Source organism: Hoplias malabaricus, chromosome 3, assembly GCF_029633855.1.
Source record: "Hoplias malabaricus isolate fHopMal1 chromosome 3, fHopMal1.hap1, whole genome shotgun sequence".
Classification (NCBI taxonomy): Eukaryota; Metazoa; Chordata; class Actinopteri; order Characiformes; family Erythrinidae; genus Hoplias; species Hoplias malabaricus.
Genome location: NC_089802.1, coordinates 27985080 through 28010632, shown reverse-complemented (window position 1 = coordinate 28010632; position 25553 = coordinate 27985080). Strand labels below are relative to the sequence as shown.

At 40.4% G+C, this 25553-nt stretch overlaps 2 protein-coding genes across 2 annotated transcripts in view; both read left to right on the top strand.

Annotated features, from left to right (window-relative positions):
- Positions 1 to 3249: 3249 nt before the first annotated feature.
- Positions 3250 to 25553, top strand: part of taok2b (TAO kinase 2b) — a 30453-nt gene continuing 8149 nt past the window's right edge. Inside the window, exons 1-16 of the mRNA XM_066666627.1 lie at positions 3250 to 3643; positions 6468 to 6608; positions 8000 to 8071; positions 8245 to 8346; positions 8996 to 9041; positions 10587 to 10683; positions 12023 to 12136; positions 12681 to 12772; positions 13325 to 13418; positions 13990 to 14071; positions 15301 to 15468; positions 16903 to 17109; positions 18626 to 18994; positions 19419 to 19547; positions 19745 to 19948; positions 20383 to 20622. Coding sequence (XP_066522724.1) covers positions 6477 to 6608; positions 8000 to 8071; positions 8245 to 8346; positions 8996 to 9041; positions 10587 to 10683; positions 12023 to 12136; positions 12681 to 12772; positions 13325 to 13418; positions 13990 to 14071; positions 15301 to 15468; positions 16903 to 17109; positions 18626 to 18994; positions 19419 to 19547; positions 19745 to 19948; positions 20383 to 20622 — 2148 coding nt within the window. The 5' untranslated portion in view covers positions 3250 to 3643; positions 6468 to 6476. The remainder of the gene's footprint in view (positions 3644 to 6467; positions 6609 to 7999; positions 8072 to 8244; positions 8347 to 8995; positions 9042 to 10586; positions 10684 to 12022; positions 12137 to 12680; positions 12773 to 13324; positions 13419 to 13989; positions 14072 to 15300; positions 15469 to 16902; positions 17110 to 18625; positions 18995 to 19418; positions 19548 to 19744; positions 19949 to 20382; positions 20623 to 25553) is intronic.
- Positions 20641 to 22263, top strand: LOC136690783 (serine/threonine-protein kinase TAO2-like). The gene has a single exon (XM_066662764.1). It carries the CDS (start codon positions 20641 to 20643, stop codon positions 22261 to 22263), a length of 1623 nt encoding a protein of 540 aa, XP_066518861.1.

Below are 25553 nucleotides of genomic sequence, written 5' to 3'. Positions count from 1 at the left end.
TAATGCTGCTTGAAACATTTGTGAGAAATTTGTGAGAAAGTGAGGGCAGTCATTTGTTAGATGCTGCTATGCTGATCACTCCACTATAAACCCTGTTACTGGGCGTCTGTGCTAAACGGATTAGTGCTCGGGGGCTAAATATCATGATGCCACTGGTGTGCTGATAACATTATCATCACCACTCACTGCCAAATCCCTCCATCCTCCATCGTCCTCTATCCTGACCTTCCGTGCCAGTGTCGGCACCCTTTAACCCGATACCCATCGCTGCCTTACGTAAACGCATGACTCCGCCCTTATGTTAAAGCCACAAATCTGTTTGCGTAAGAGACATAATCCTCAGCTTTGGCCAAGAAGAACTTAATACAGATTTTGATATTATTTTTTTGTTGTTGCTGTTCTGGTGATGATGCCAAAAAGGTTATGTAAAGGACGGAGGACTGGGCTGGGGGTAGTAGGGGGAGGGCAGGTGTGGAGGGGGTTAAGTGGGCAAACATAACAGACTGGAGGAGGGGCAGGGCAGGAGACATCCATGGATCTATGGAAGTAAACCGTGTTTTGGGGAAAGTAATGAAAGAGGTTAGCAGGTGAATGACAGCTGGGATGATCCCTGCTCGGACTGTAAACCCTAGCGCCCCCCCCCCAAACAAATCCCTAGCCCACCCCCACAGTCTAGATCAGAGATCACTGTAAAGCTTCTAAACAGATGAAACCATGACCATATCATTGATCAATAATAAATCGTAATAATTATTTCACACTGAGGTTTCATGTCCTGATATTTCCACTATTGAATACGACACAGGTTTCTGGATATTTCTTTTATTAGAACATAATAAAAAGCAGTGAACTGATACATCTGCAATAAGGAGGGCTCCCACTCCTAACCTCCCATTACTCTATTTATTTTTAGATTTCGTTCCACACTTTTTTTATATGGTATGGTCTCAAACGTTTTCTGAAAGGTGAGAGTAAACATAAAACCCTTGAAGGACGACTTGGATACTCTGATGACTGAATCATTTTTTAAAGTTCTTTCTCTTTTAGACATATACCCTCTGATTACAGAGGAGGATATAATGGGTGAGCTGGTGTTATGCTGCTGTTCTTTTGGCCAGAAAATAGTGATTGAGCCAAAACCAATAGAATTTTATCGTCAATATAGGAACAGACTGGGATTAAAGACAGACACGTGAGTCATTGTTTATGAATATGTGATTGTATGCTAACAGTCAAATATTGGCTTAAATGTATTATTTTAATATGTACATATACAATTGAGCATTTTGAACACAATTTGAACAAGAAAGGACACAAAATGTAATTAATTCAAGGGACTCATTTGCACTCCCTTGTGGAGCAGTGATTTAATGTGTGTATGTGAGTGATTGAGTATATGATTAAGTTGCAGAGTGACTGAGAGACTGGTGAGTATGAATCTTGAAGAGTGAGAGAGTGAGTGTGTAAATGAGTGAGTGAGTGAGGGACAAGACAGTTCCATTAATGAATTATGATTTAAAGCCATAAAAGTAATAGGCATTTAAGATTTAAAGTTCTTAAGTTGATAAAATGAGTTTTTAAATATTACACAGCTGCACACACAGCTGCAAAACTTTCAAAATTGCAAATTCGTATCCTTGTTCTTTCTACAAGTTTAAAACAAGAACTAAGACAACTTAATTGTCTCTTCTATCCAGTGGTTCAGTAAAAATCAATGTAATGGTGTAAATAGTTATTGCAGATTGGTGTGACATGTTAACAGCACATATGGATATTAAGATTTCACACATTAATGTAATTTCCATCTCAGAGGATTTATTACATGGAAAACAGTGAAAGCTCAGGAAAGGTGTGCCCTCCCGCAGCCTGCAGGGGGCGATGCCGCTGTTACAGCGCTGTTCTCCCGCTGAGAACCAAAGAGAAGAGGAGATTGATTTACATTACGAACCGATTCCTTCGAGTCTATAGTTCAATTAATCAAACGCTAGATTCAATGAATCATTTAATCTTTGGGCCACAATTACTAAAAATCAGTCATCTTTATTTTACCGCCTGAATATACAAAGGCATTCAATTATAGACTCCATACCATCAACTACATAAATTATATGTGGCAAAAACAGCTATAATTAGTTGTATATGACCATTTCTACAAACATATTCTAGAAAATATTTTTGTTTACATAGCCTTTAAGATTGATATCCTAGGAACCACCTGGAACACTAAAAGCAACTACCTCTAAAGCCACTCTCTGGCAAACGCTACAAACAATAGCAACCACCTAGTAACACTCTAACTAGGGCACTCTGACAGCCTTTTATTAACACCCTACCAATGACCTGGGATACCATATGTGGTCCTTAAAATATCTGAGATGTTATAATACAAGAGACCATCCATTGGCTATATAAATCTGAAAACATGACCACTGTGTCACAGGAAGTTTTAATTACACAGCCAGCCAGTTTGCTGGTAATCATCCATGGGAAATGCCCCCTACACTGTTCCCTTTTTGCAGAGATGTGCATGCTTGAGAGCTAAATAACTTGAAGAAAAATGCTATTAGAGCAAAATATTGCTATTTTTTAAAGTCATTTTATCTTGTATTACAGTATGATTTGAAATAACTGCCTAGAGGGGTTGCTAAAATGGCCAGTGAATGGGCAAACTTGCTTACAAGAACTATGTCAATATTCTAGCGATCACTTGGAAAACTGGTCTAATGTTTGGTGAAGCAGACTTGGGACTAGGAGGTTGCCGGGTTAATCCCCTCAACTGGTGTGAAGGGTATCTCTGCAGACACCCTAAATGTGAGTGAGAGGTGCGAAGCAACAGCCAGCATTCATGACAGTGCACTTTAACATCCATGGCTGAAGAGACATTGTGCAGGGCACTAAACCCCCAACTGCCTCGCAGATGCCAAGGTGGTTTCCCACTGGTTGGGGTGGGGGCGGTGTTAAACTTGCTGACCCTAGTTCATTAGGAATAACATAGGAAACATTTTGCAACAACATATCCACATTAAAGAATCCTTAAAGATTAAAGTTTATCTGGGCAAACACTGCATTTTTTTTTTCAGAAAATACTCTTTCCTTCATATACTGTGTGCCCTAGGATTTAAACCTATCACAGATGAATCGGTTCTACATGACTCATTAAAATGCGCCTATTCAAAAGAACCGACTCAGAGCCGCTGATACATTCGGATCTCCGCTTTCTGTCCCTCCCGCCCCGCTCCGCCATCACACACAAAAAAGCGGACTGAGAGAGAGAGAAAGCAGAAATGGAGATGTTGGTGTCAGATCGAAGCGAATTAAACCAGTGACACCGACGTAATGAGCATAAATGTTAAGAATGGGAGCTGTAGCGGCTCTCTGAATCGGTTCAGACGTTTTTTCCATTGATGAACAGCTGACGGTGACCAGCGCTGTTTTAAGTGCGAAAGAACACCAGAGCAATCAGCTGTCAACATTTATCTTGGCCACGAACGGCGTAACGAGACGACAGTCCATGGATTCATGTTGACATGAGTGTCGTTTTTGCTGCGTGAAAACGGAGAAAAGGAAGAACGGACCCAGTTGTGCTCTCCAGGCCGGAGCGTTAGCTAGCATTAGCTAGCTACGGTGGAGCATATAAACCACGGTATAAAATAAATATATACATCGCCTTTCAAACGTTAAAAGCACTAAGAACCATTTTAAAAGCCATCCGTTCCTTTTCCTGGGGCTTAAGTGCTTATGGCGTTGAAAGGTTGGGTGCCCTATGTTTCTTTTTTTGCAAGGCGACGATGTTGAAATTGCCTCTTTTTTCGAAACATCAGTTCCACCTTAAATGGTGCTGCAGCTATAATTTAGCGCCCGAGGCACCAGAACGTGTCTTCCGCACAATTTAAGGTGGAATGTATAATTAAAAAATAATTCAGCTCAACTAAGATTTTTTTTTTCCGAGACCTAGGCCAATATTTATAGAAAAAACTAGTATTCTGAATTTTTAACGACTTTACTTGGAGGGACTATCTTTTTGAAATTTATGCTTAAAGATAATTTATGCTTTAAGTGCACGATTTGTGTTAGTTATGTGTGAAAATGAGCAGCTGGCCTCATTTTTATAAAACGAGCTTAAAGAAACATTTTAATTAAAACTACTTAACTAGCTTTTTTCTTGGCTAAAAAGTTAAGATATTGACACATTTGTTATTTAAGTCGCTTCCATATACTGGTATTGCTTCCCTTTTCTTTCTGAATGTTATGTGCTTTATAATCTTCTGTGCATTACTCTGAAATTATGTTTATATGTTCTGTATAAGACAAGGGATCGCTTGGTAAATCATGGATAACATTTTTCTTCAGCTTGCAGATTTATTGATTCATCAAGCACTGACATCTGTCATCTTTCATTTCTTTTCAGAGAGCTTTTGGTTCTGTAATTTTCATCAAGTATCATCCTTGGTTAAAAAAATACACGTCATTTGATTAAACATGCTTTAGTTTGCTTTTTGCAGATGTTTCTTTGCTGCACATGTACCCAAGTTAGTTACTTGTAATTTGGTTAAATGTCTGTGGGCATAAAGTGAAAGGGGAATTGCTGGCTAGGTGCAGATGTTTTTTGGTGCACATAGCTCATGGATTACAGAGAAACCCAGTTATTATTTGTTGCTGGATAAAAATGTAATGAAATAAATGTTGACATTTTGGTGTTTAAGTTGTGTATTGCATTAAACTACTGCTTTTCTGGAGTGAAATATATACACTGAGATATCACGGCTGTGCTGATGGTAGTGTGGCTGCTGCACAGCTCTAGGGTGCTGGGGTTTATCTTCAGGTCTTACTGTCAAGGAGGAGTTTTGATGTGTTTTTTCTGTGTCTGCGTTGATTTCCTCCAGGTGCTCCAATTTACTCCCACAGTCCAAAAACACATGTTGGAATTTAGCAAAATTGCCCACAGGTCTGTGCGAGTGGGTGTGTCTGCAATGGACTCATGCCCAGTCCAGTGGGTGGTCCTGTTTTGCTAATAATGATTATGGCTAGGCTCCAGATCCACCACGACCCTGATTAGAATAACTTGGATGGAAAAAAGGATTGGTGAATGAAAATAGTATATAGAGCATTTCTGTGTTGCCTTTCTCATACATCAGATTTATAATGTTGACCAAATCTAGACACATCAAAACCAATAACTTTACGCCACTGATACCCATATGATTCTGATGTCATCATGCATTCCTACATTTTTAGTACAATGCAAGCATGCATAAGCCACAATTTCAGTATTGTACAATGCACCTGTGCTATTCTGGGTCCCTGTACAATTAGTTGGACCATTGATGAGGTCTCTACCTGCAGTGAAAAAGAAATTTGAAATTATGCAGTTCTGGCTCAGTAAGAGCTGCCAGCAGAATTACTAGGTCCCTTTTTGCCAGATCTAATGGACAGCAGAAGTGTTCTGTTACCGAATCGCCCCAGCATCACTTTGATTGTGAAATTTCTCAAGCCTGATGCTGAGTTCGATGTTGTGCACATGCTGACATCCTCATGTGTATTAGGCAGTGTCTTGTTTGATGTGGATGACTGGAGTTTCTATTATTGGTTGTAGGAATCAATTATTCATAATTTGTAGTAGGAATATAGGCCTGGTGCCTTTTTATTTTATTAGCAAAGCAGAAATCGGTGCTACATCTAGATTCTGCAGCTCGTTCTGTAGTTATATGGTATATTTAAAATGGGCATGGATGGTCTTTAGTGCTTTTTCTGTCATTTCTTCATTAAAGGGGAATCACACCAAGTTTTCAAAATTCTGCAGAGAGAAAAGGTTATGATGTAAACAGGGTCATTCAGAGTGGTTTGATGTGAAATGTCAGAAGTGTTCACAGTGGTGGTGAAAGGAACCAGACGTCTGAAGAGTTTAATGCCTCTAAAAGCTCTTCAGATAAAGCTATTAAAATAAATGCATTGCCTGAAGCGTAGGACACTGTTTTATTACAGCTTGAAGAGTTTTGAGAGGTTTTAGCCTAAAATATATTTCATAAAATGCTGGAAATGATGATGCATGTCAGAAAAGCAGATGCAGGATGATTTTTTTAAACAACACTTTCAGCATTATAACTATTCCATTTAACAACTCAAAGCCTTATATATGTTCAGTGGTTTTGAATGGTAAATAAAATAGACATCTGGTTATTCTCACCACCACATTAAAGAAATCCATATCAGCAAGTACATCAGAAAGCTCAGAATGATTTGTTTACATCTCACCCTATTGAATCATGGAGAAATGTAGAAAAAATGGTGGAACTCCCCTTTAAGGGAACAGCTTGTTCTCTGAAACAAGTGTCTGAATCAGGTAGGAGAGAGGTTTTGTTTGACTGTCGTTCTGAGCTCTGTACTATACAGTTATGCATGGCTGTCTAACAATAGTCCTTCCCTTTTGAGTATTTTTATTGTGCATTTTTGTGTGTGTGTGTGTGAAGGCGCTGGCCATGCCGTCGAGTGTGCGGGCAGGGAGTTTGAAGGATCCAGAGGTGGCTGAGCTCTTCTTCAGGGAGGATCCGGAGAAACTCTTCACTGACCTGCGCGAGATCGGCCATGGCAGCTTCGGAGCCGTCTACTTTGTAAGTTTGGCCAGCAATAAAGTGGTGTTTATAGATAACATTAAAACATTTTCTATCCTCGCATCTGAATAAAAAGCGCTTTTCTACTGGAAATGGTGCTTTTGGAAATGCTCTGCAGGGCAGGAATGTATTGGCAGACACTTTTATCCACAACAATTTTAATCATGTTGCAGAAATAGGGGAATGCAATGTTTAGAGTCTTGCCCAGTGATTTGTGTTGATGTGGCTTGGTTTTCTTGCTGGAGCTGTGAATTGATCCCTGCCAGGGGGATTAAATAAACTCACTGTTTGAGTATTGATATCTTTAGGTGCATATGCAGGATGGAGCTGCTGTTTTTTTCGTTGTGTGGGGCAAATACCCATAGATACGTACTGACATGTCTGGTGTAATGAAACCTTTAGACGGCGATGATTAATTAATGTTTGTTTATTTGAGCATTTTAGCAATCCCCGAATTTATTAGAATAGGTTCTCACTATTGTCTGCATGATGAAGATATATATTCAGCTAATTTGACTGTCTTCAGGGGTTTTTGTTATGTACCTTATTTTCTGGTTGAAATAAAAAAAAAATTCTTTCAACCCATAATAATTACTATATAATTATTCATTGTCAGCTAAACTTTGATTGTGACAGGTGTTTGTACAGTGAAACTTTCTTATTTTGTTTGTTTGGATATGGGGGATGACTCATGGGGGATGACTGGCATGTTTAGGTATAGGTCAGGAAAATTAAATAAATCGTACGTTTTATCATGATTACAATTATTGGACGATTATTTTGTGTTTGTATTTATGACCCTCACAGTTCAGTGATGAGGCTTGTGCTGTAAATCTGGGATATTTCTCTAATGTCGCTGGGAGCTTGTTCCTCTTTTTTTTTTTTTTCTGAGCACTGTTTATATTTGGGGTGTGATTGTGCTTTGGCTGAAACAGATTTTCCTCTGTGTTTACATTTGACTTATTTTTGTTCAGTGTCGTCTTAATTGTAGTCAAAGTAAAACACGTCCAAACCACAGGCACTGTGTTTTCTTTGGTATGAGCTGCTCGGTCGGCCTCTGCGTTTAGGTTCTCCTCCATGTGGCATGAATCCATTTGGCAGAATCACTTGACTACAGCGTGGTATTGTGGTTTTAAAAGGACAGTACATGAAAACACAGTGCAGACGTAGTAAAAAAAAAATAATAATAATTTATATAATCTATATAGACAAGATTATGTTGATTAAAACTTTTCAATTGATTGCCCAGCCCTACCATAACCTTTATTTTTGGTACGACCTGTGCTTAAAGAACACCAACAATGTCCCTGTTAGCTTAGTTTAAATTTAATGTAGAATCGAACCCCCCCAATCATCTACCCTAACAGTACGTTTTCCTTTTCTTTTTGCAGGCCCATGATATCCGCACCAATGAGGTGGTGGCCATTAAGAAGATGTCCTACAGTGGCAAGCAGTCTAATGAGGTGAAAAATTTGAGAGGCATTTAAAGGCATTGTGGCAGTGCAGCTAGGCGTGCTTGCAGAAAGAGTGAAGTGCTAAAGTGAATGCTGGGGCCTTCAGGCCCTTGAGCATGCCAAAAGCTTGATGCTGGATAGACATGTGACCCGTTTGCATTGTTCTCTTGTTCCTGCTGCAGAAGTGGCAGGATATTATCAAAGAGGTGAAGTTCCTACAGAAGCTGCGGCACCCCAACACTGTGGAGTACAGAGGCTGCTACTTGAGAGAGCACACAGCATGGGTGAGTGTGTGTGGGAGAGGCTTAAATTGTGCTGTTTTAAGCAAAGAATGTACTGACCCAGTAGCACTGTTTTCCTTTTTATTACTGAGGCTCTTCTACCGTGTGCTCTTTTCACAACACGTTTCTCCCCATTGTTCCTAGCATGTGCTGATAGGAAAATTCTACAGGCTTAAGTCCACTGTGACTGATACTAGTGTTTGGTATCTTACATTTGAGTCTCAGTATGAATCATTATGGAAATTTAAGAGCATCAAAGTCTTTGCGAAGGAAATGACCACATGTTCTGCAACTCTTAATTCGAAGCCCCATGATGCTGCCCACAAATACAGTGCGTTGTCGCTGAGGAAATCAAAACCATGTCTTTCCATAATGTTAACTTTTAAAGGAAAGGAAAAAAACATACATCTTGTAGCTCATGTTTTGTGTTGCCAAAGTCATATATAGCATAACTTAGGAATAGTTTATTAAAATTCAATGTAAATATTAGTGTACCTTTTGCAGTACCATATATATAATATCTTTATTTTGTGGTCTTTAATATAATTTAGCTCTATTATGAAGGTTAAACAAAACTGTATGACTGTACTCAAGTTGCATCTTAGTTCTTAGGCATCCCTAATTCTAATGGGCTTGTCTCTCTATTCCTCAGCTGGTTATGGAGTATTGTTTGGGTTCAGCCTCAGATCTGCTAGAAGGTGAGTGTGTGACCAAAAAGCTTTTTCTTGTAGAAAACATTAATGTATTCTGGTGCTGGAAAAAACCTGTACCTCTGAACATTTTTGGACTGCTTTGAGTGTGGTTTCCTTCTACAGAGAACTCGGATCTGAATGTAGGAGTCGGAGACTGTCTCCTAAGTTAATTGTCAACACTTAACTTTCATTTAAAATATCAATGCAAATGTTTATATATGAAAGATTAAATGGATGAAACGTTTTCTTTTGCACTACCAAGATAGATACTGAACATTTGCCTCATAATTTACCTGCTCACTATTACCATTGTAACGGACATGGCCCCAGATGGGCACCAAATGTTTTTGAAATCCAATTGGTTATTGCAAATAATTTGGGTAAATGAAGCTGATGTGCTGTTGGACCTGTGCTGCAAAGCACAGTAATTCATCAAATGCTTTACTTAACGCTGGTACTGTTAAGGTCTGTTACTCTTAAAGCCCCATTTTTACTTCCGCCTTGATTCGATACAGAGCCTATGCTGTATACACCGTTGTGAGAATTTATACTTCTGCATTGGTGTCTGTGTCGCTCTTCAATTACACCCCCAACACCACAAGGGCTGAATCTAAAATATCTTCCTCGACACTATGAGGTACACAACAGTGTGGTGTTGTAGAAGTACATTTTTTTTTTATCTTTAAAATGCACTATTTAGAGAGTACGGTGCTGTTTGGGACAGAGCACATCCCCACAATCCGGCACGTTATTCTCCACGTTATACACATCATGTCACCATGTCTGAGGCAATCTCTGCTCCACACAGAGACTGAACACAGCAGCACTTACATAGTGAGAGAAGTTCTTTGGTTCAACATAAACAATGTCCATCTCACTACTAACTAATCACAGTCGTTGTGGTCTGCGTCAAAGTAACGCTTAGTTAGATTTCTGGAGAGGTGTGCATGAGGCTGTGCCCTAGGCTACAGTGTAGAGTTCGGGTCGATGCTTTGCCTGCAGTGTAGGTTTGACGCAAAAGTTTGTTTGTTTGCTTGTTTATTATTTTAAACACAATTATAGCATTTTGTGTACCCTGCACAAAGTCCAGTGGACTTCGTCTGTCTGTTTCTACCATTAATGTGTAAAATACACACTCGCATCTACTGGAAATCTGTGTATCATCAAGGGTTTTCATAAGTTTCATGTAATAAATAAATAAGTAAATAAAACTCTTAGTAGCTTTTAGAGATATTAAAGTTTTCAGACCCTTGTTCCTATGAGCAACCCTGTGAACACTTCTGAACATTTCTATATAGAGGGGGAAGTGTATTGCCTAGTGTGTAGAGAGTGTAGTGATCATTTGAACTTTCTTAATAAGGAAATAAACGGCTTGGTCTCTAGCTGCTTTATGTAATGGTGTTTTATAAACCTATACATTCTACATTTCTCCATGTCCAGCAGCCAGGTTATACAAGATTCGTATCTTACGTTGTTGTTACAGTGCTGTTACAGCCAACCTGCTAAAAATGGGAACTTGTCCTTTTGTGTGTTCTTCCTCTTTTCCCTCAGTGCACAAGAAGCCGCTGCAGGAAGTGGAAATTGCTGCGATCATCCATGGGGCACTGCAGGGCCTGGTGTACCTCCACTCTCACAACATGATTCACCGGTACAGACTCAGTCTCTCCAGCTCATGTACTAATAATAGAGCCTATGTATTACTGAATGTAATCTTATGGAAATGGATTTTATAGGAGCCAAATCTTTCTTGGTTCAAATGATTTCAAATGATTCTCTGACCACTAGGTTATATTTGCATCAAATGGACTGGGTGTATTAAGGGGGGGGGGGGGCAAAAAAAAAACCCTATTTCAATATGACTGCCCCATATGAGGAACCCACTTTATGGAGCCAAATCATTTGGGTTTTTGCACTGTGTAGGGGAAAACATTTTTTAAATAAATTTTATTAATAAATAATTAATTTAATAAATAAACACAAAATACACCCAGAGCAGTGATGGAAATGTTCTTCGAGCTTGGATTAAAAATGATCTCTTTTCATTTACTTAGGATCTTTTGTTCCTGAGTGTAGGAGAACCAGTAAGATCAAGGGGTAATACTTTATATGGCCAAAATTTACATCTAACATTTTAGCCAAGATGTGCTTTATTCATTTCAGTCCACTTTCAGGTCTTAGTTGTGGCAGGTCTTATGCCCCTCTCACACATACACGGTAACCCAGAAACCTTGATGAGGCACTGTATATGTGAACGTGACCATTCGTCCCTGACATTACCTGAACTTTATCCTCCTTGTGTCCTGGTAAAGACTCTGGGCAGACTAATAAAATGGGGTAAAATGACATGGGAAATTCTCGAGTGCTGCTCCACGCCTAAAGCTTTTGTTTCCTGTTGCGAGAGCGCACCTGACACAGAAAATCTCCTGCTGTGAAATGTATTTGTAAACGACCACTCTGGCACATCTCCAGACCCGATACTCCAGAGTTTCTCTAGAAATTCTCAGGAGTTGTGAAAGAGGCATTATAGTAGAAATGCTGGTATAACAGGATGGGGGTTGTTCTTACCAGCTCTGTAGATTCTTATTAACTACACAAACTGTGATATGATGTCCATCTTCAAAATATTTTTTTCTTCTGAATTAAGAACAAATTGTGGCTGTCTGATGGGCAGTCTTTAGGAAAAGATGTTTGTCTGCTACTCTATACAACAAGCCAATAATTATTGGAGTAATTTTCACCCATGTGGTACAAAGAGAGAGCTCAGTATCAGCTTAATGATACTGAGCTTAATTAATTAATTATTAATTAATTATTAGTTATTAATTAACCAATACATCAAACACTTAGGCCCTAAAATGTAAATCATTTCTTTGTTTTAGATTCATATTTAGCAATAATTAAATGTAGATGCATCTTAACTGAGACTAATGCTACCTAAAGAGCGTGGGATTGTCTTTGAGAGTTTTCACAGTTGTGTGTTCTCACAGGGACGTGAAGGCTGGCAATATCTTGCTGACGGAGCCAGGCCAGGTCAAACTTGGAGACTTTGGCTCTGCCTCCATTGTTTCCCCTGCCAACTCGTTTGTAGGCACACCTTACTGGTAAGTCACTCAAGCTTGTTTGTCTGATATAAACCACTTTAAGATTGCAGTTGTAGTGAGTTGCAAATAAGAATTTTAACAAATGCTGCAGAAACCTTTGTACCGGATGCAAGTGAATATTTAAAGGGAACACTTGGCAGTCTTCATTGTAAACATGTAAAAGGGGGAAAAGACTATTTCAAATGGAGTGGAAAGTTTTATTGGATATTGATCATGTGCAACCATGGCATTTTAAGTATTTGTGACAAATACTTGAATAAATAATAGATTTATTTTTCAAGCTCTGAGTGTCCACAGTACCTGCCCTAAGAGCTCACACGATGTCCTTAGCTATAGTCCTGTTTAATCCAGCTTATTAAACATGGCTGACAGTGGCATAAATTGAGGAAATGTCTTCTGAGATAATGTCAGGATAACTGAAATGATATGTTTTTGGTAAATAGCAGATTTTATAACTGACTGAGCATTCTTACAACATAGTTCATGTGATCATGTCACCCAGTTCCAATCAGCCTGATAATGTTATGAATTAATTTTGTTGTAGGATGGCTCCAGAGGTGATTTTGGCCATGGACGAGGGCCAGTATGATGGGAAGGTGGACGTCTGGTCACTCGGCATCACCTGTATAGAGCTGGGTGAGCACTTGCCTAGGAACGGGTTGTTAAAAAATAGTTGTTCAAATTTATTAGGAATTTATCTACTTTTCTGTTATTGTGTTTTTAAAAATGTATATTATTTTTTTGTTGCACACACAAAGTGGAAGCCTTATAGAAATGGCCAAAGAAGTATTTGTGTTTGTAAATGTCCTCCAGCTCTCATGTAACATGTTTCTATTTAGTTATCTATTGATCATGATTAATGACTGTGTTTTCCATGTTGTGCTGCACCAGTAGAGACTGCGTTATGAGTGATTTTGCTGAAATGACAGGGCACCCTTTTCACCTTTGTTTGTGCACGTTTTCAGTATGAGTACAGTGTATTCCAAAATGAGGACATTTTCCTTGAACATGAGAACAAGCAGCTGACAAACAATAGTTCAAATGGTGTGCAGGAATAAGGCAAATGAGGGTGGAGATGGGTCTTTTCAGCAGGGCTCTCTTTTGAGTTGGGAAAAAAAAGAGGTTAAGTTTGATGTGGCTTAACAAATTTCTCTCTCTCTCTCTCTTCTATATACCTCTTGCACACAGCTGAGAGAAAGCCTCCCTTGTTTAACATGAATGCTATGAGTGCCTTATACCACATCGCACAGAACGAAAGCCCTATCCTGCAGTCTAATCACTGGTGAGACATGTCTTCTAACAACCACATATTTACATATGTTCTCGCGTAGTTATAAATGTTGTTCATGCACAGTATTGTCAAAACAAAACAAAAAAAAAAGAGTATCGGGTCACTAATAAGAATCCCTAGGTTATAGGAACAAGAGTGGGAGATATTAAACCATCCCTGAGCAAAAGTGTGTGGACACTTGCTCCTCCAGCAGTTCTTCTGAAATGAAGTCTTGATTGCCCACTAGCCAGCACTTGGCATGTAAAATGGGAACTTTAAGCGGCATCCCATTTGATTTCAGGCCTTTCTGTGGAGATTATATGAGGTGTCTGTGCATAATTCTCTCTCTCTCTGTGAGAGAACTCTGTGTCCACAGTTGGTGCACTTTTTTCTGAATTGCAGCTGAACTCACTCTGTATAAACATTTGGACACATACTGTGTCTCTCTTTCCTGTTTTACTGCTTTCTTCCTCTTGGTCCTACTGAATCCTCAATGACTCTATAACTGATAGCTTTGATTACCTTCACATTTTAGTGCCCTTTCCTCTTCCTGTAATGCTCACAAGTCTGTGCTGTTTCTCAGGTCGGATTATTTCCGTAACTTCGTGGACTCCTGTCTGCAGAAGATTGCCCAGGACAGACCTACCTCTGATGTGCTGCTGAAGGTGAACTTCTTTTCTACATCAAAGTTGTTGTTGTTTTCAGCTCCACATTAATGTCTTTTGTGGTAGAACCAGTCCACAGTTTCATTTGTGTAATTTTCTCTCCTAGAATAGATAGAGGAAAAACCTTAAATTCAAAGGAAAATTACAGAAACACCTTAAGAGCTGTATATAAAATAAATGGTGTCAGATATTACCATGTCCACATTTTTATTTTATTATTATTATTCTTTTTAGGAGATTTTGTTTAGGTTTTAAAGAATGTTTCTAAATGTTTAATTTTTAAGAGGAACTTATGGTTTTTTAAAAAAATAAAATAATATGACTTTTGCGAAGTATATGATTCATTTTACAGCTCAAACCTCTCCATCTCCGCTGCTCTTTTTATGATCATTTTCCCTGTTAGACATGGTATCAGTACCACTTCAAGTACAGCACATTCAGGGAAAATACACTCCTTTGGTTGTGTGTGAAGTGGCAGGGGCCGCAGTGGGCAGTGTGAATAATAATGAGACTATTGGCACTTCTCCACAGCCTCTATAGAGCATGTATAGGAAAATACGAGATGCTGTTTAAGTAAAATGATTTGGATATTCTATTAATTTTAATATGACGTGTTTTTTTCTTAACCCCTGTCTACTGTGTCTTTTAAAACATTATTGATGACAATGGGCCATTGGTGGAAGAACGAACCTGTCCTTTTAAAACACACTTATGCCGAAAGCCCTTCGGCACATGATGTTGACTTTTGTACGTTCAGGAAAACTACTGTCAATTGTAAATTACTGTGGACACACACTCTGAGGGCTTCTAGACTTACAGGTAGAATTCATTATTTAGAAAGAGTTATTAGTTCTTAATAATGAGTTAACTATTGCATAGTTGATGCTGTGCAGAAGTCAAATATTAAACATAAAGCAATAATATATTTATTGCCGATTGCACCCTCTGACACCTCGAATGTACTAAAATTCAAAGGTTACCAGGGACATTCAAACGAAAGCATTTTTACAATAAAATATATCGTTTGTTTCAATGTCTTTGTTGTTTACTGTTTTAAGTATCTCTTTAATTATTCCCGTAGAAGTTTTCAGCTTAGATGTGTTATTAGTAATGTAAGCATAACGTTGAATGCAGAATGAAAGCATGACTTCTCTAGTCTATTTGGAATGTGCTTATTCTGTTTCTCTCTTTAACCCCCTCCTCTCACTCTTATTCCCCCGTCATTTCAGCATCATTTCCTGTGTCGGGAGCGCCCGCAGACTGTGGTGATGGATCTGATCGCTCGGACTAAAGATGCTGTGCGAGAGCTAGACAACCTGCAGTACCGAAAAATGAAGAAGATCCTCTTCCAGGAAACGCACAATGGCCCCGCTGCTGAGGGAGCGGAGGAGGAGGAGGTAGGTACTTCTGTGGTCTGCAGCCTATAAGTACCAGAGTTTTGTTCATAATTTACAATTAGTCTTGCTGGTCTGGGTCACACATGCTTAACAGACCCAGATGAACTAGTTGCTTAGCCAGTTATTTGTTAGAGCAGAGAAAACATAATTGGGCAAAGGATGGGATGAGCTGGTGTGGTTTAAGATGTTGCTGCCTTCACCATAGATGATAGGAGTTGATGTAGTTTGATTTAGTTAAAGATACTGAGGTCCATTACTGCGTGATGTGTTTGGGTTTTCTCAGCTGTTCATGAGGCACATTTTCCCACATTTACATCACGGTATCACAAAAAGTAGAATATTTTGCCAGTAATGTACTTCTCTGAACACTCACCTAAACAATTGAATTTATTTAAAATGGCTCTGTGTGTGTTGCATATGCTGAAGCATACATCTCAGGTATTGTTGAGCTGATGTTTACAACATTTAGTGCTTGATTCTCTCATATATATTTGCACTTCACTGCTTCCTTGCCAAACTCGTCACCAGAACTAATGCTTTGCAACAGTGCGTTGGTTGAAATGGGTCGCTTATCCCCAGATGTAAGTAGGGCTAGGCAATAATTTAATATTAATATATATCGCAATATAAAATATTTCAATAACAATATGGTTTTTAAACACGTTTTCAATATTGCAATACACATTGTTTACAGCATCTGTCACTGTCTGAGAGTCATTAGAGGGCACTGCCCAGTTCACTGCCCTCAATTTTATGTTTAAAAATATTAACATTGACAAAGACAAGAGGTTTATGTTTGATGGTGATGTCGTTACTTGTTTGTTCTTGGAAGTTTTTCAGTTGATTTTATGCTGTTTATATTGATATTGGAATTATATGGTATCGACCGAAATTAAAAAATATATTGTGAAATAAATTTTGGCCGTATTGTCCAGCCCTATATGTCATTTCTCATGGGGTAGGACTGAAGGGGAATCAATTGATATCACAAATTGAATGTGCATTTTATTTTTTAATTTAGCTGCAGGTTTAATTATAGCATTATAATATATGACAATGTTCTCTGAGGTTGTTAGAGGAGAATTGTAGCTGAACATAGACAAACTGCCTGTGAATGAGTTGGTCCAATCAAAAGCAAACAAGTTCGTATGTGCTGTGACATTAAAACCATGACTGGAAGTCACATTGCATTCATTTTTCCAGTTTCAAGCTAAGTTGTTAAGCTATACCTTGGAGTAAAGAACTGAACGCGTCTGAATGCACCCCCCCCCCTCTAGCTTAAATCTCTGTAGTGGTATAGAACTAGTGCACTGTGTTGTGTATGTAATTTTATTTTTTTTTCTCTTTTTCCAATGGGGAAATGTCTCAGATTTGCTGCAGTGGTTTATGTTGAACTTTCATCATGTTCCTGTTTGGTTATATTGTCATCTGCAGGATGTGGAGCAGTACATGCTGAGGACAGGGACCGTGAACAGCATGGAAAGTTCCCATTCTCTGCCCTCCATGTCCATCAGCGCCAGCTCTCAGAGCTCCTCTGTCAACAGCCTGGCCGACGGTTCGGACGACAGCGGGGAGATGGCCATGATGCAGGAGGGGGAGCACACGGTCACCTCCAACAGCTCTGTACTGCACAAACCCTTGGTCAGTATTCCGAGGTGGAGAGGAGGGGAAAATATATCTGAAGGAACCAAGTTTGTAATTCAGAAGGCATCCATAAGAGTGTCATATTTAGAGCTAAAATTATATAGAGCTATAAAAATTTATATGAAATTCTCATAAATACTTATTCTTATTTCTGAGAATTTCATGTAATTTATTGGTGTCTCCTTTTGTCTTAATGATTGTTTGAACCCCACCACAGTAACAGCCTGTTGAGTTAAACTGATCTGCTCTGATTTCCTCTCGTTGTAACTTATTAGCTTTTAACCTGGTGGTGTCAAATTGGCTTCAAATTTATCTTCTATATTAAACGATTTCTGTGGTTAATTTCCCTGTTTAAATAGATACCAAAAAAATAAGACTGAATTTAGAAATATTTAAACACCTCATCCCTCACTTGTTTCAAGGCACTGGACCGGTATGTGACATCTTTTATCTATAGCTAAATCTTTAGGGAAAAAGCACATACGTTGAAGTGGACTTTGAATGGTTTTCAGACAATTACAGAAAGAGCATAAGTCCTTTAACAGTTCATGCTGTGAATTCCATATGGGAGAAAAGGCCTTTGTGTGAGATTTCACAGCTTCGTATGAAATACTGTGTGCAGTATGCAGTGCTCCAACTCGCCCAACTCAGCTCTTCAGATGTTGCGTAATTGCCAGACGAGTTGAATCAGGTGTGTTAGAACAGAGAGCACACAATTGTGCACGTTTTGTCTAAAAGAAGTACATCCGTTAGCAGAGAGAGAGATGATAATTTATGTGCGTTGTGTTCCTCTATTGAAGGCTCCTGCCTCAATGTCATTAATGTTTGAATATGTATTCAGCCTCCATTTATCCCTTTGTCTTAAATAAACTCACCCTCTGTCAGAAATGTTATAACAAAGTTTAGGTGTAGCTTGGAGGAGGAAAATGATGATCAGATATTGTTCTCGGATTTTGCTTATTTACCATAACAAACACTGTAATACTTACAAAAGCGGCAGAGACATTCAGTGCTAGGTGTCACCGGTGGGTACCACTCATCTGAACAACAAGCATCAACTTGCCAGAGGCAGGATATGAACTGGGTTTGTTCAGTCGATAGAGCATTGCATCTCAATGTATAGCAAACTTAAAAACTTAAAAAAAAAAAAGTTTTTTGTGCGTTCATGATTGTGCTTTCAGCATTTCTTCTCAAGGGCAAGGCTGCCCTGGTCCCCTGTGTTTGAATGTAGCCTCCCTAGAGGTTACCACCACCTTTTATCTTTTTTTTTTTTTTTTTTTAAATTTACTTTAAAATTTTTTGGACTTTTGACTCAAGCTGCGGTACTTGTTCATTTTCCATGGTGAGACTTTATATAGATCGATTAAACAATAACAACTTAAATGTGTTAGAAACTAATTTAAAGTTGAGGGTGTGGCACATAAATTGCATGGCGCTTTGAGATTCCCACATCAAATCCAGATATATCCTAATTTCCCATCACACTTCTTCTGTTCCTTTGTCCACACCCCAGAGCCATGACAACATCTACGATGACCCGTACCAGCCGGAGGTGGACTCGCAGCAGCAGGGCCCGTCCGGAGGAGGCGGAGGACGCCGGCGTCGAGGCAGGGACCACTTCGCAACTATACGAACAGCTTCGCTGGTTACTCGTCAAATCCAGGAGCATGAGCAGGGCTCGGCACTGCGGGAGCAGATGTCGGGATACAAACGGATGAGGAGACAACACCAGAAACAGCTGATGGCTCTGGAGAACAAGCTGAAGGCTGAGATGGATGAACACCAGCTTCGACTGGACAAGGAACTCGAGACTCAGAGAAACAACTTCGGCAGCGAGATTGACAAGCTCAGCAAGAAGCACCAGGCCGTACAGGATAAAGAGGTGAACTCACCGGAGAACGCATTTATTTGTTGGTTTGTTTGGAGTAGACTTTGGACAGCATTTGTTATTAAGTTGTAAGAATAAGTTAGGATGGACATAATAGAAACATTAAGTAATGATGGAACATAAACATTAGAGAACATTAATAATCAAAGGAGATCAAGATGTTATTAAAAATAAATACAGAATAAGAGTAAAATTTTGATTCACTTTTATGTCCAAGATTGCAAATAATTATTTGCATTATGGCTCCAAAATCATTGCACACAATAAACAAACAAGGGTACACAAAGTGCAGACAAGGACATGAACTAAAAATGAATGAGTTTTCCTATCACCTGAGACTAGTACATGAACACACACGCTAGTCTTGTGGATAAACCTGTACAGGCAAACCTCCTCACTCCTCACTCTCCAACTGCAGGTCAAATCTGCTGTAACCGAGGAGAAGAAGTTCCAGCAGCACATCCTAGGCCAGCAGAAGAAGGAGCTGACCACTCTTTTGGATTCTCAAAAGCGCCAGTACAGGCAGCGCAAAGAGCAGCTGAAGGAGGTACTCCTCATACACTTGCGTACATACAGGATTCTCAGTGCACGTCCATCATACATTTTATTATTTTTTGACATGCTTCTCCTCACTCTCGCTGACTGTGGAGACACCCAGTAAGCTGGATGTGTCAGAGGTTTTGTTCCAGTCATGTTTAAAAGAAGCCACCGCATGAAATCAAATCTCTGCTCACCTGCTTACAGGAGCTGAATGAGAACCAATCGACGCCAAAGCGTGAGAAGCAGGAGTGGCTGGTGCAGCAAAAGGAGTGTCTGCAGCAGCACCAGGCTGAGGAAGAGGCAGGTCTGCTGAGGCGCCAGAGGCAGTATTACGAGCTGCAGTGCCGTCAGTACAAGAGGAAGATGCTATTGTCTCGACACAACCTGGAGCAAGACCTGCTCAGAGAGGTAGAGCCTCGACACACAAGTGCACACACACACACACGCCCACATTCACCTCCTGAAGATCTATCTTCCTGCACGTCAGCTGGTCACCTTGCAACAGCAGTGTTAGTCAACACATTTGTTAGTAAAAACATTTGTTGGTGCTGAACAGTTCAAACCTTCTGCAAACTAGCCTATGCCATCTTTAAAAACCCACCCCCATATTCATAACAAATCGGCACAATGGGGCTGATTAATTTTCCCTGGCAAGGAAGCATTATTTATTTTTGCTGTGTGAAATTTGTTCTCTACGCCGTCAACACATGTCACATGGGTTGTTTGGGAGACTTTACACTCAGGATAACTTCAGTTACATCTGTGAGTTTACAACAGAAAAGTTTGTACTGTGCAGATTTGCAATGGCAGCGCCACTTAATTTTCTCTCTCACTTTTCGCAGGAACTGAACAAGAAGCAGACGCTGAAGGACCTGGAGTGCGCGATGCTGCTGCGACACCATGAGTCCACGCAGGAGCTGGAGTTCCGGCAGCTGGGGCTTGTGCAGCGCACTCGGGCAGACCTGATCCGCACTCAGCACCAGAGCGAGCTCACAAATCAGATGGAGTACAACAAGCGGCGCGAGCAGGAGCTCCGCCAGAAGCACGCCATGGAGGTCCGCCAGCAGCCCAAGAGCCTGAGAGTGAGTGAGAGTGTTGACATGGAGCCCACGGGGGTGGGGGCGGGTCCTGAACCGGAAGGGGCAGAGGATGTGGCAGATGGGACAGGGAGGGACGGGGATGAAAGAACGATGTATGAAGAGTCTGTGGAGGAGGAGAGGAGTGACGAAGCTGACGGAAGTGAGAAAAGCAACTTGGTCTTGGCTGAAGGTCTTGAAACTGTAGCAAATGAAGAAAGCCATATACTGCCTTTACCTGAGCAGAGCAGGAATATAGTGGCAGAAGTGACAGCACTAGAAAGCAGTAAAGAGGAAGATGTGGATGAGTTTATTGAGAAGGTAGAGAGTAAGGAATGGCAGGAAGAGGGAGGTAAAGCGAGTGATGATGGTGTAGAGGATCGTAGAGAGGTGGATGGAGTAGATGGAGTACAATGGGACGAGGAGGATGATTCAGGCAGCCAGACAGAGATAGAAACTGAGGACGAGAATGAGGAAGGAAGGGGCGTGGCCGACGGCTGTCCATCAGAGCAGATCTCCTCCCCTCTACTTGATCGACGCCCTCAGGAGCGTGACGTCGACGAGCTGTCTGAATTTTACTTCCCCGACACTTTGGAAGAACTCGAGCCTCCTCCCATTCGCACGCCACCTTCTCCATCTTCTCAGCCTTCTCTCCCTTCTCTCTTCTCCCACACCATCTGCTTCGTTCTATCGCTCTCTGCTGCAGCTCAGCCGTCCTTGCCCACGCTTCTCTCCCTCACTGTCTTCCTCCTCTCCCTCCGACGCTCTCCACCGCTTCCTTCCCTTGCTTCAATACTCCTCTCGGCAGAGCTGGCCTTCTTGGCTCTGTTCTTCTCTTACCTCTTCTTGCGTTCCCTCTGCTCGCTTTCTTTGGCCACGTACTTATCGCTCACACTCTATGCTTCAGGTCTGTTTAGCCTGGGTTTGGCGCTGAGCTTAGGCCTGTATTATGTTCCAGTGGCCCTTATTTCTGCTTTCTTTCTTAGTTCGCCTTCACTGTTCCTCTCCCTCTACTTGGTGGTGGTGCTGGTGGTGCGTCCGGCACGCGTCTTCCTCCAGGATTCTCCGCGAAAGCTCCGCCGTTTGTGGGTGCGACTACTCTTTAGGCTGCCCAAGCCCCTTTTTGCACTTTGCCAGTCGCTGCTGGGTGGTCTTACAGAGCGCAGTCTGTACGATATGTTCCCCAAAGCTGGACGCAACTGGGGTGGACGCAGCTCCAAGATCCCGGTTCCTATTAAAAGCCTCCGGGCTGAATATCAACCCCGGAGCTCTGGATCAGCCATCCTGGCTCGATGCCTGCTCTGGGCAAGACGGTTTGTCCGGCGTCCCATTGGAGTCCTGGCTGATCTCGCCAACTCGGTGGTGCTTAGCCTGGCTAGTCGAGTGTTAAAAGAGCTTCCTCCGCACTATCTGAGCAAGCTCAGGGCCTTCGGGCTCCTTCGTGAGGAGAAACGGAGCAAACTGCCTCGACTCCTGCCCCGAAGAGTGAGGGAGCAGAAACGGAGGATGAGGGAGAGGAGAGAGAGGGAGCGAAGGAAGAGGGAGGCAAGAGAGAGAATGTACAGGGAGGAAGGAAGGTGGGAGAGTGGGCTAAGGCGGACAGCATCAGGAAGGAGCTTAAGGGGGAAGATGGTGCCTTGGAGATAGATGGGAATAAGGGGGGTGGGGTTATGGGGAGCTGGAGATATTGGGGGGGGGGGTAAATAAATAGGGGTGAGTGATATGACATTAACAACTATATTTTTACTCTTTCCCACTTCTGTGGTGAAAAGAATGAAAAACAAATTGCCAGAGTATTTCTTGTCTGTGAGTGTGATTGTTCATTTATGTATTGTCCATACATCTTTTGTTCTTTTTATTTTTATTTTATTTATTTATTTATTTTTTTTCCTCTCTACACTCCCTGGGAAAATTCTTTTTACCCATCCCAGTACCAAAAGACAAAGACGTCACATTCTGAGTTAAAGCAACACTAGGTGGTATTTTTACTGTAAAATGACAGCTTCAAAATCATTGTGATGAATGAAAAGAGTCTCTGTTGCTACTCTGGGCTCAGCACTGCAGAATCTGCACTAAGTATATTTTAAAGGAGGGTAGGACAGTGTTTTAAAAGTGGCTTATACAGCTGCAGTCTTACCTAGAGTTCCTTTAACTCCACGTTCCACTCACACCCCAGCTTTATTCCCTCTCTCTCCATTTTTAAATATTCACTGTCTCTCATCCAGTGAATATGAAGTATTCATGAAGATTGTGCTTTTTGTAAAAGTCTTATTTTTCACCATTGAGTTTATTTTTTATTTTTTTCCCCCCTTAATTTCTAAGACTTATGTCTTTACTGTTATTATTTCATGACCATGTTTGTGCAATCATTTTGTGTGTGTGTGCTTGCTGAAGTCTTATGATTTCAGAGAATGCTAGTATAGCAGGGTTCCTTTCAGAAGGGCCCTCGGAGAAGGTTGCCTTAAATCTGAATATACAGCTGTGACTGCATTCGTTGGTTAAAATGCAGTTCAACCGTTGAGTTTGTTTGCAGCGCCCACTGTGGAAAAAAAATGTACTGTATTGTCCAGCTATTTACACTATGCAGCCCCCGGAAACACTACAGATGTAGTTTGTACTGAAGTGCAATAATTTCCACCTAGAAAAAGAGATGTTTTTGGCCTAAAGACATCTGTGTGGCTCTTTTTGGAAGAAGGAAATAAGCTGCAGTCATTTCAAAGCGAATTTGGCCTTGGGCTCTGTTATAATTTAAAACGAGGCAAAACCAAAGGCAATCGGTTCCATTCTGAACAAAAACACTTGATATTAGGAAGCAATAGGCTGGTGTTTAATGGCAGGGTATGATCGGGGAGTTTTTTCAAACAAAAATTCTTAAATTAATGGTTAAGATGTAAACAAATTCACGCAGTGTGGGTTTGGTTTAGTGTGGAATGCTCAGTTCTGCAGAAACTTGAGTCCAAATCGATTTAAGTGGTGGTGGATGGAACCAGACGTCATCCTCTGAATTCCCGAGATGTTGTTTAATGTCTCAGTGTAGTCTCAGGTTTGGCTCTGTCTTACCATTATTACCATGACATATAAAGGACCACGGGTGTGTTTATAGTAAATATAAAACGTGACTTGTGTCTGACCATTGTTTACGTCTCAACCAATGAGTTTTGCAGAGTGTGAATTTGTTGATGTGGAGTTATGTTGCGGATGTAATTAGCACTGCTTTGTGGTAGTGATAGTGCCTTTTGATTACTGAGGTTACAGGGATTACTGAGGAAGCCTTGTGAGCCACACTGCTTGCCCATCTTTGTGGCTTTTAACCCTTTTCCGTCTTAAGTTGTGAGTCACGCTTTGTTATTTTTGAGTACTACTCTAAGAAACCAGAAAGGTGGCTTCTGACAGAGCTTTCTCGTGCATGGGCAAACAACTTATGGAATACAGAATGAGCGATTTAGGCTCTTTTTAATGACTGTGGACCACGGAGAAAGTAAGAATCGGAGGCATGAGGAAAATACATTGACTTGAGTAATGGGTGATATACTGAAGCAGAGGATGATCTCAGAAATTTCGTGTTATTGTGCTTCTTTGGCAATGACGTTATTTAACGATTTACCATGTAAACATACCTTTTATATGAAGATTTATATTAAGAGGTGTTAGCTTAGCGTTTTCACTGTGGAACAACAGAAATAAGAAACTGCGTTTATCAAATTGAAAGTATTTTAGTTCTTTAGTTATGTTTTAAGCAGCATTGCCTGGCCTTTGAGGCCGGAATCAAGGCAGTCAGGGCTGTTGTCTATCGACAATCCTCTGGAGGAATCACGGTGGTGAGAATCCAGAACCAAAGATTTCTATAGCCATAGAATGTGATTATTGCAGAAAAATGAAGAGCTTTATTACTGGATTTCTTATTGTTGTTTTTTTTGTTTTTTTTTTGTTTTTTTTTTAAGTATAGCTTGCACTGTTTTTAAAATGGCGTTTATTTGCAGATAAAAGCTGCTTGGGACTGGCCCCCAACTTAGTGTCACAGCAGAACCAAAGTGTTTGTTTTATTATGTTTTATTTATGTTTTAGATTTTTTTTTCTCTTTTTAAGGGAATTGGTTTGTCATTGCAAAGTGGCCTTTTTGAATGAACTCTCGCAGCGTCTTAATTTTAAACATCAAAACTCATCGGAAATACAGTTGGCTTCACCTAGAAAAACTAATTCTAACTAAGCTATTCGAGAGGCATTAATTTTGAACGCAACACGAGTTCTTTACTGCTGAATGTAGTCTGTTTGAATGGTGTCACCTTTTGTGTATTATTTGTGCATGTTTACACGTGTGTGTGTGTGAGAGAGAGAGAGAGAGTTCTGTGAAACTATCAGAGAAATATATTTGTTCAGTCCTGCACTCCTGTATTTCAATGTTATTTTGTGTGCATTTCATCTTCACTGAGTGTGAATGAGTGGATGGTTACTGTATGCACATATAAAGAGTTAATTTCTTTTTGTCATACATATCGGAAATAAATTTTTTTTGTTGACCTCAATGTCTTTCAGTTTGTTTTGATTTGCGTTTGTCTTTTGTGTTTTTGCCATCTTCACTTTTTTACTTTTACCCATTGTTCCGTCTTGGCCTGTTTTTATATTTATTTATTCATTCTATCAGCCATAACATTAACACCACATTCACTGTCCATTTTCTCAGCTCCACTGACCACACAGTTGCAGACTGTAGTCCATCTGATTTTATCTATACTTTATTTGCCCCCGGAGTGGGGGTCCTGACCATTGAAGAGCAGGGAGAAAAAGGGCAAGCAAAGTATGCAGAGCAACATGTAGACTACAGTCTGTAAAGGTACAACTACAGATTGCACCTGGTCAGCGGTGCTGATGTAATGGACATTGAACATAGAAACATGGCATAAGGTTATGGCTGTATTTATTTAAAAAAATTATTGATA

What these genes read in the sequence shown, in the direction of transcription:
- LOC136690783 (XM_066662764.1), top strand. Translation starts at nt 20,641, where the DNA reads ATGGAGCCCACGGGGGTGGGGGCGGGTCCTGAACCGGAAGGGGCAGAG.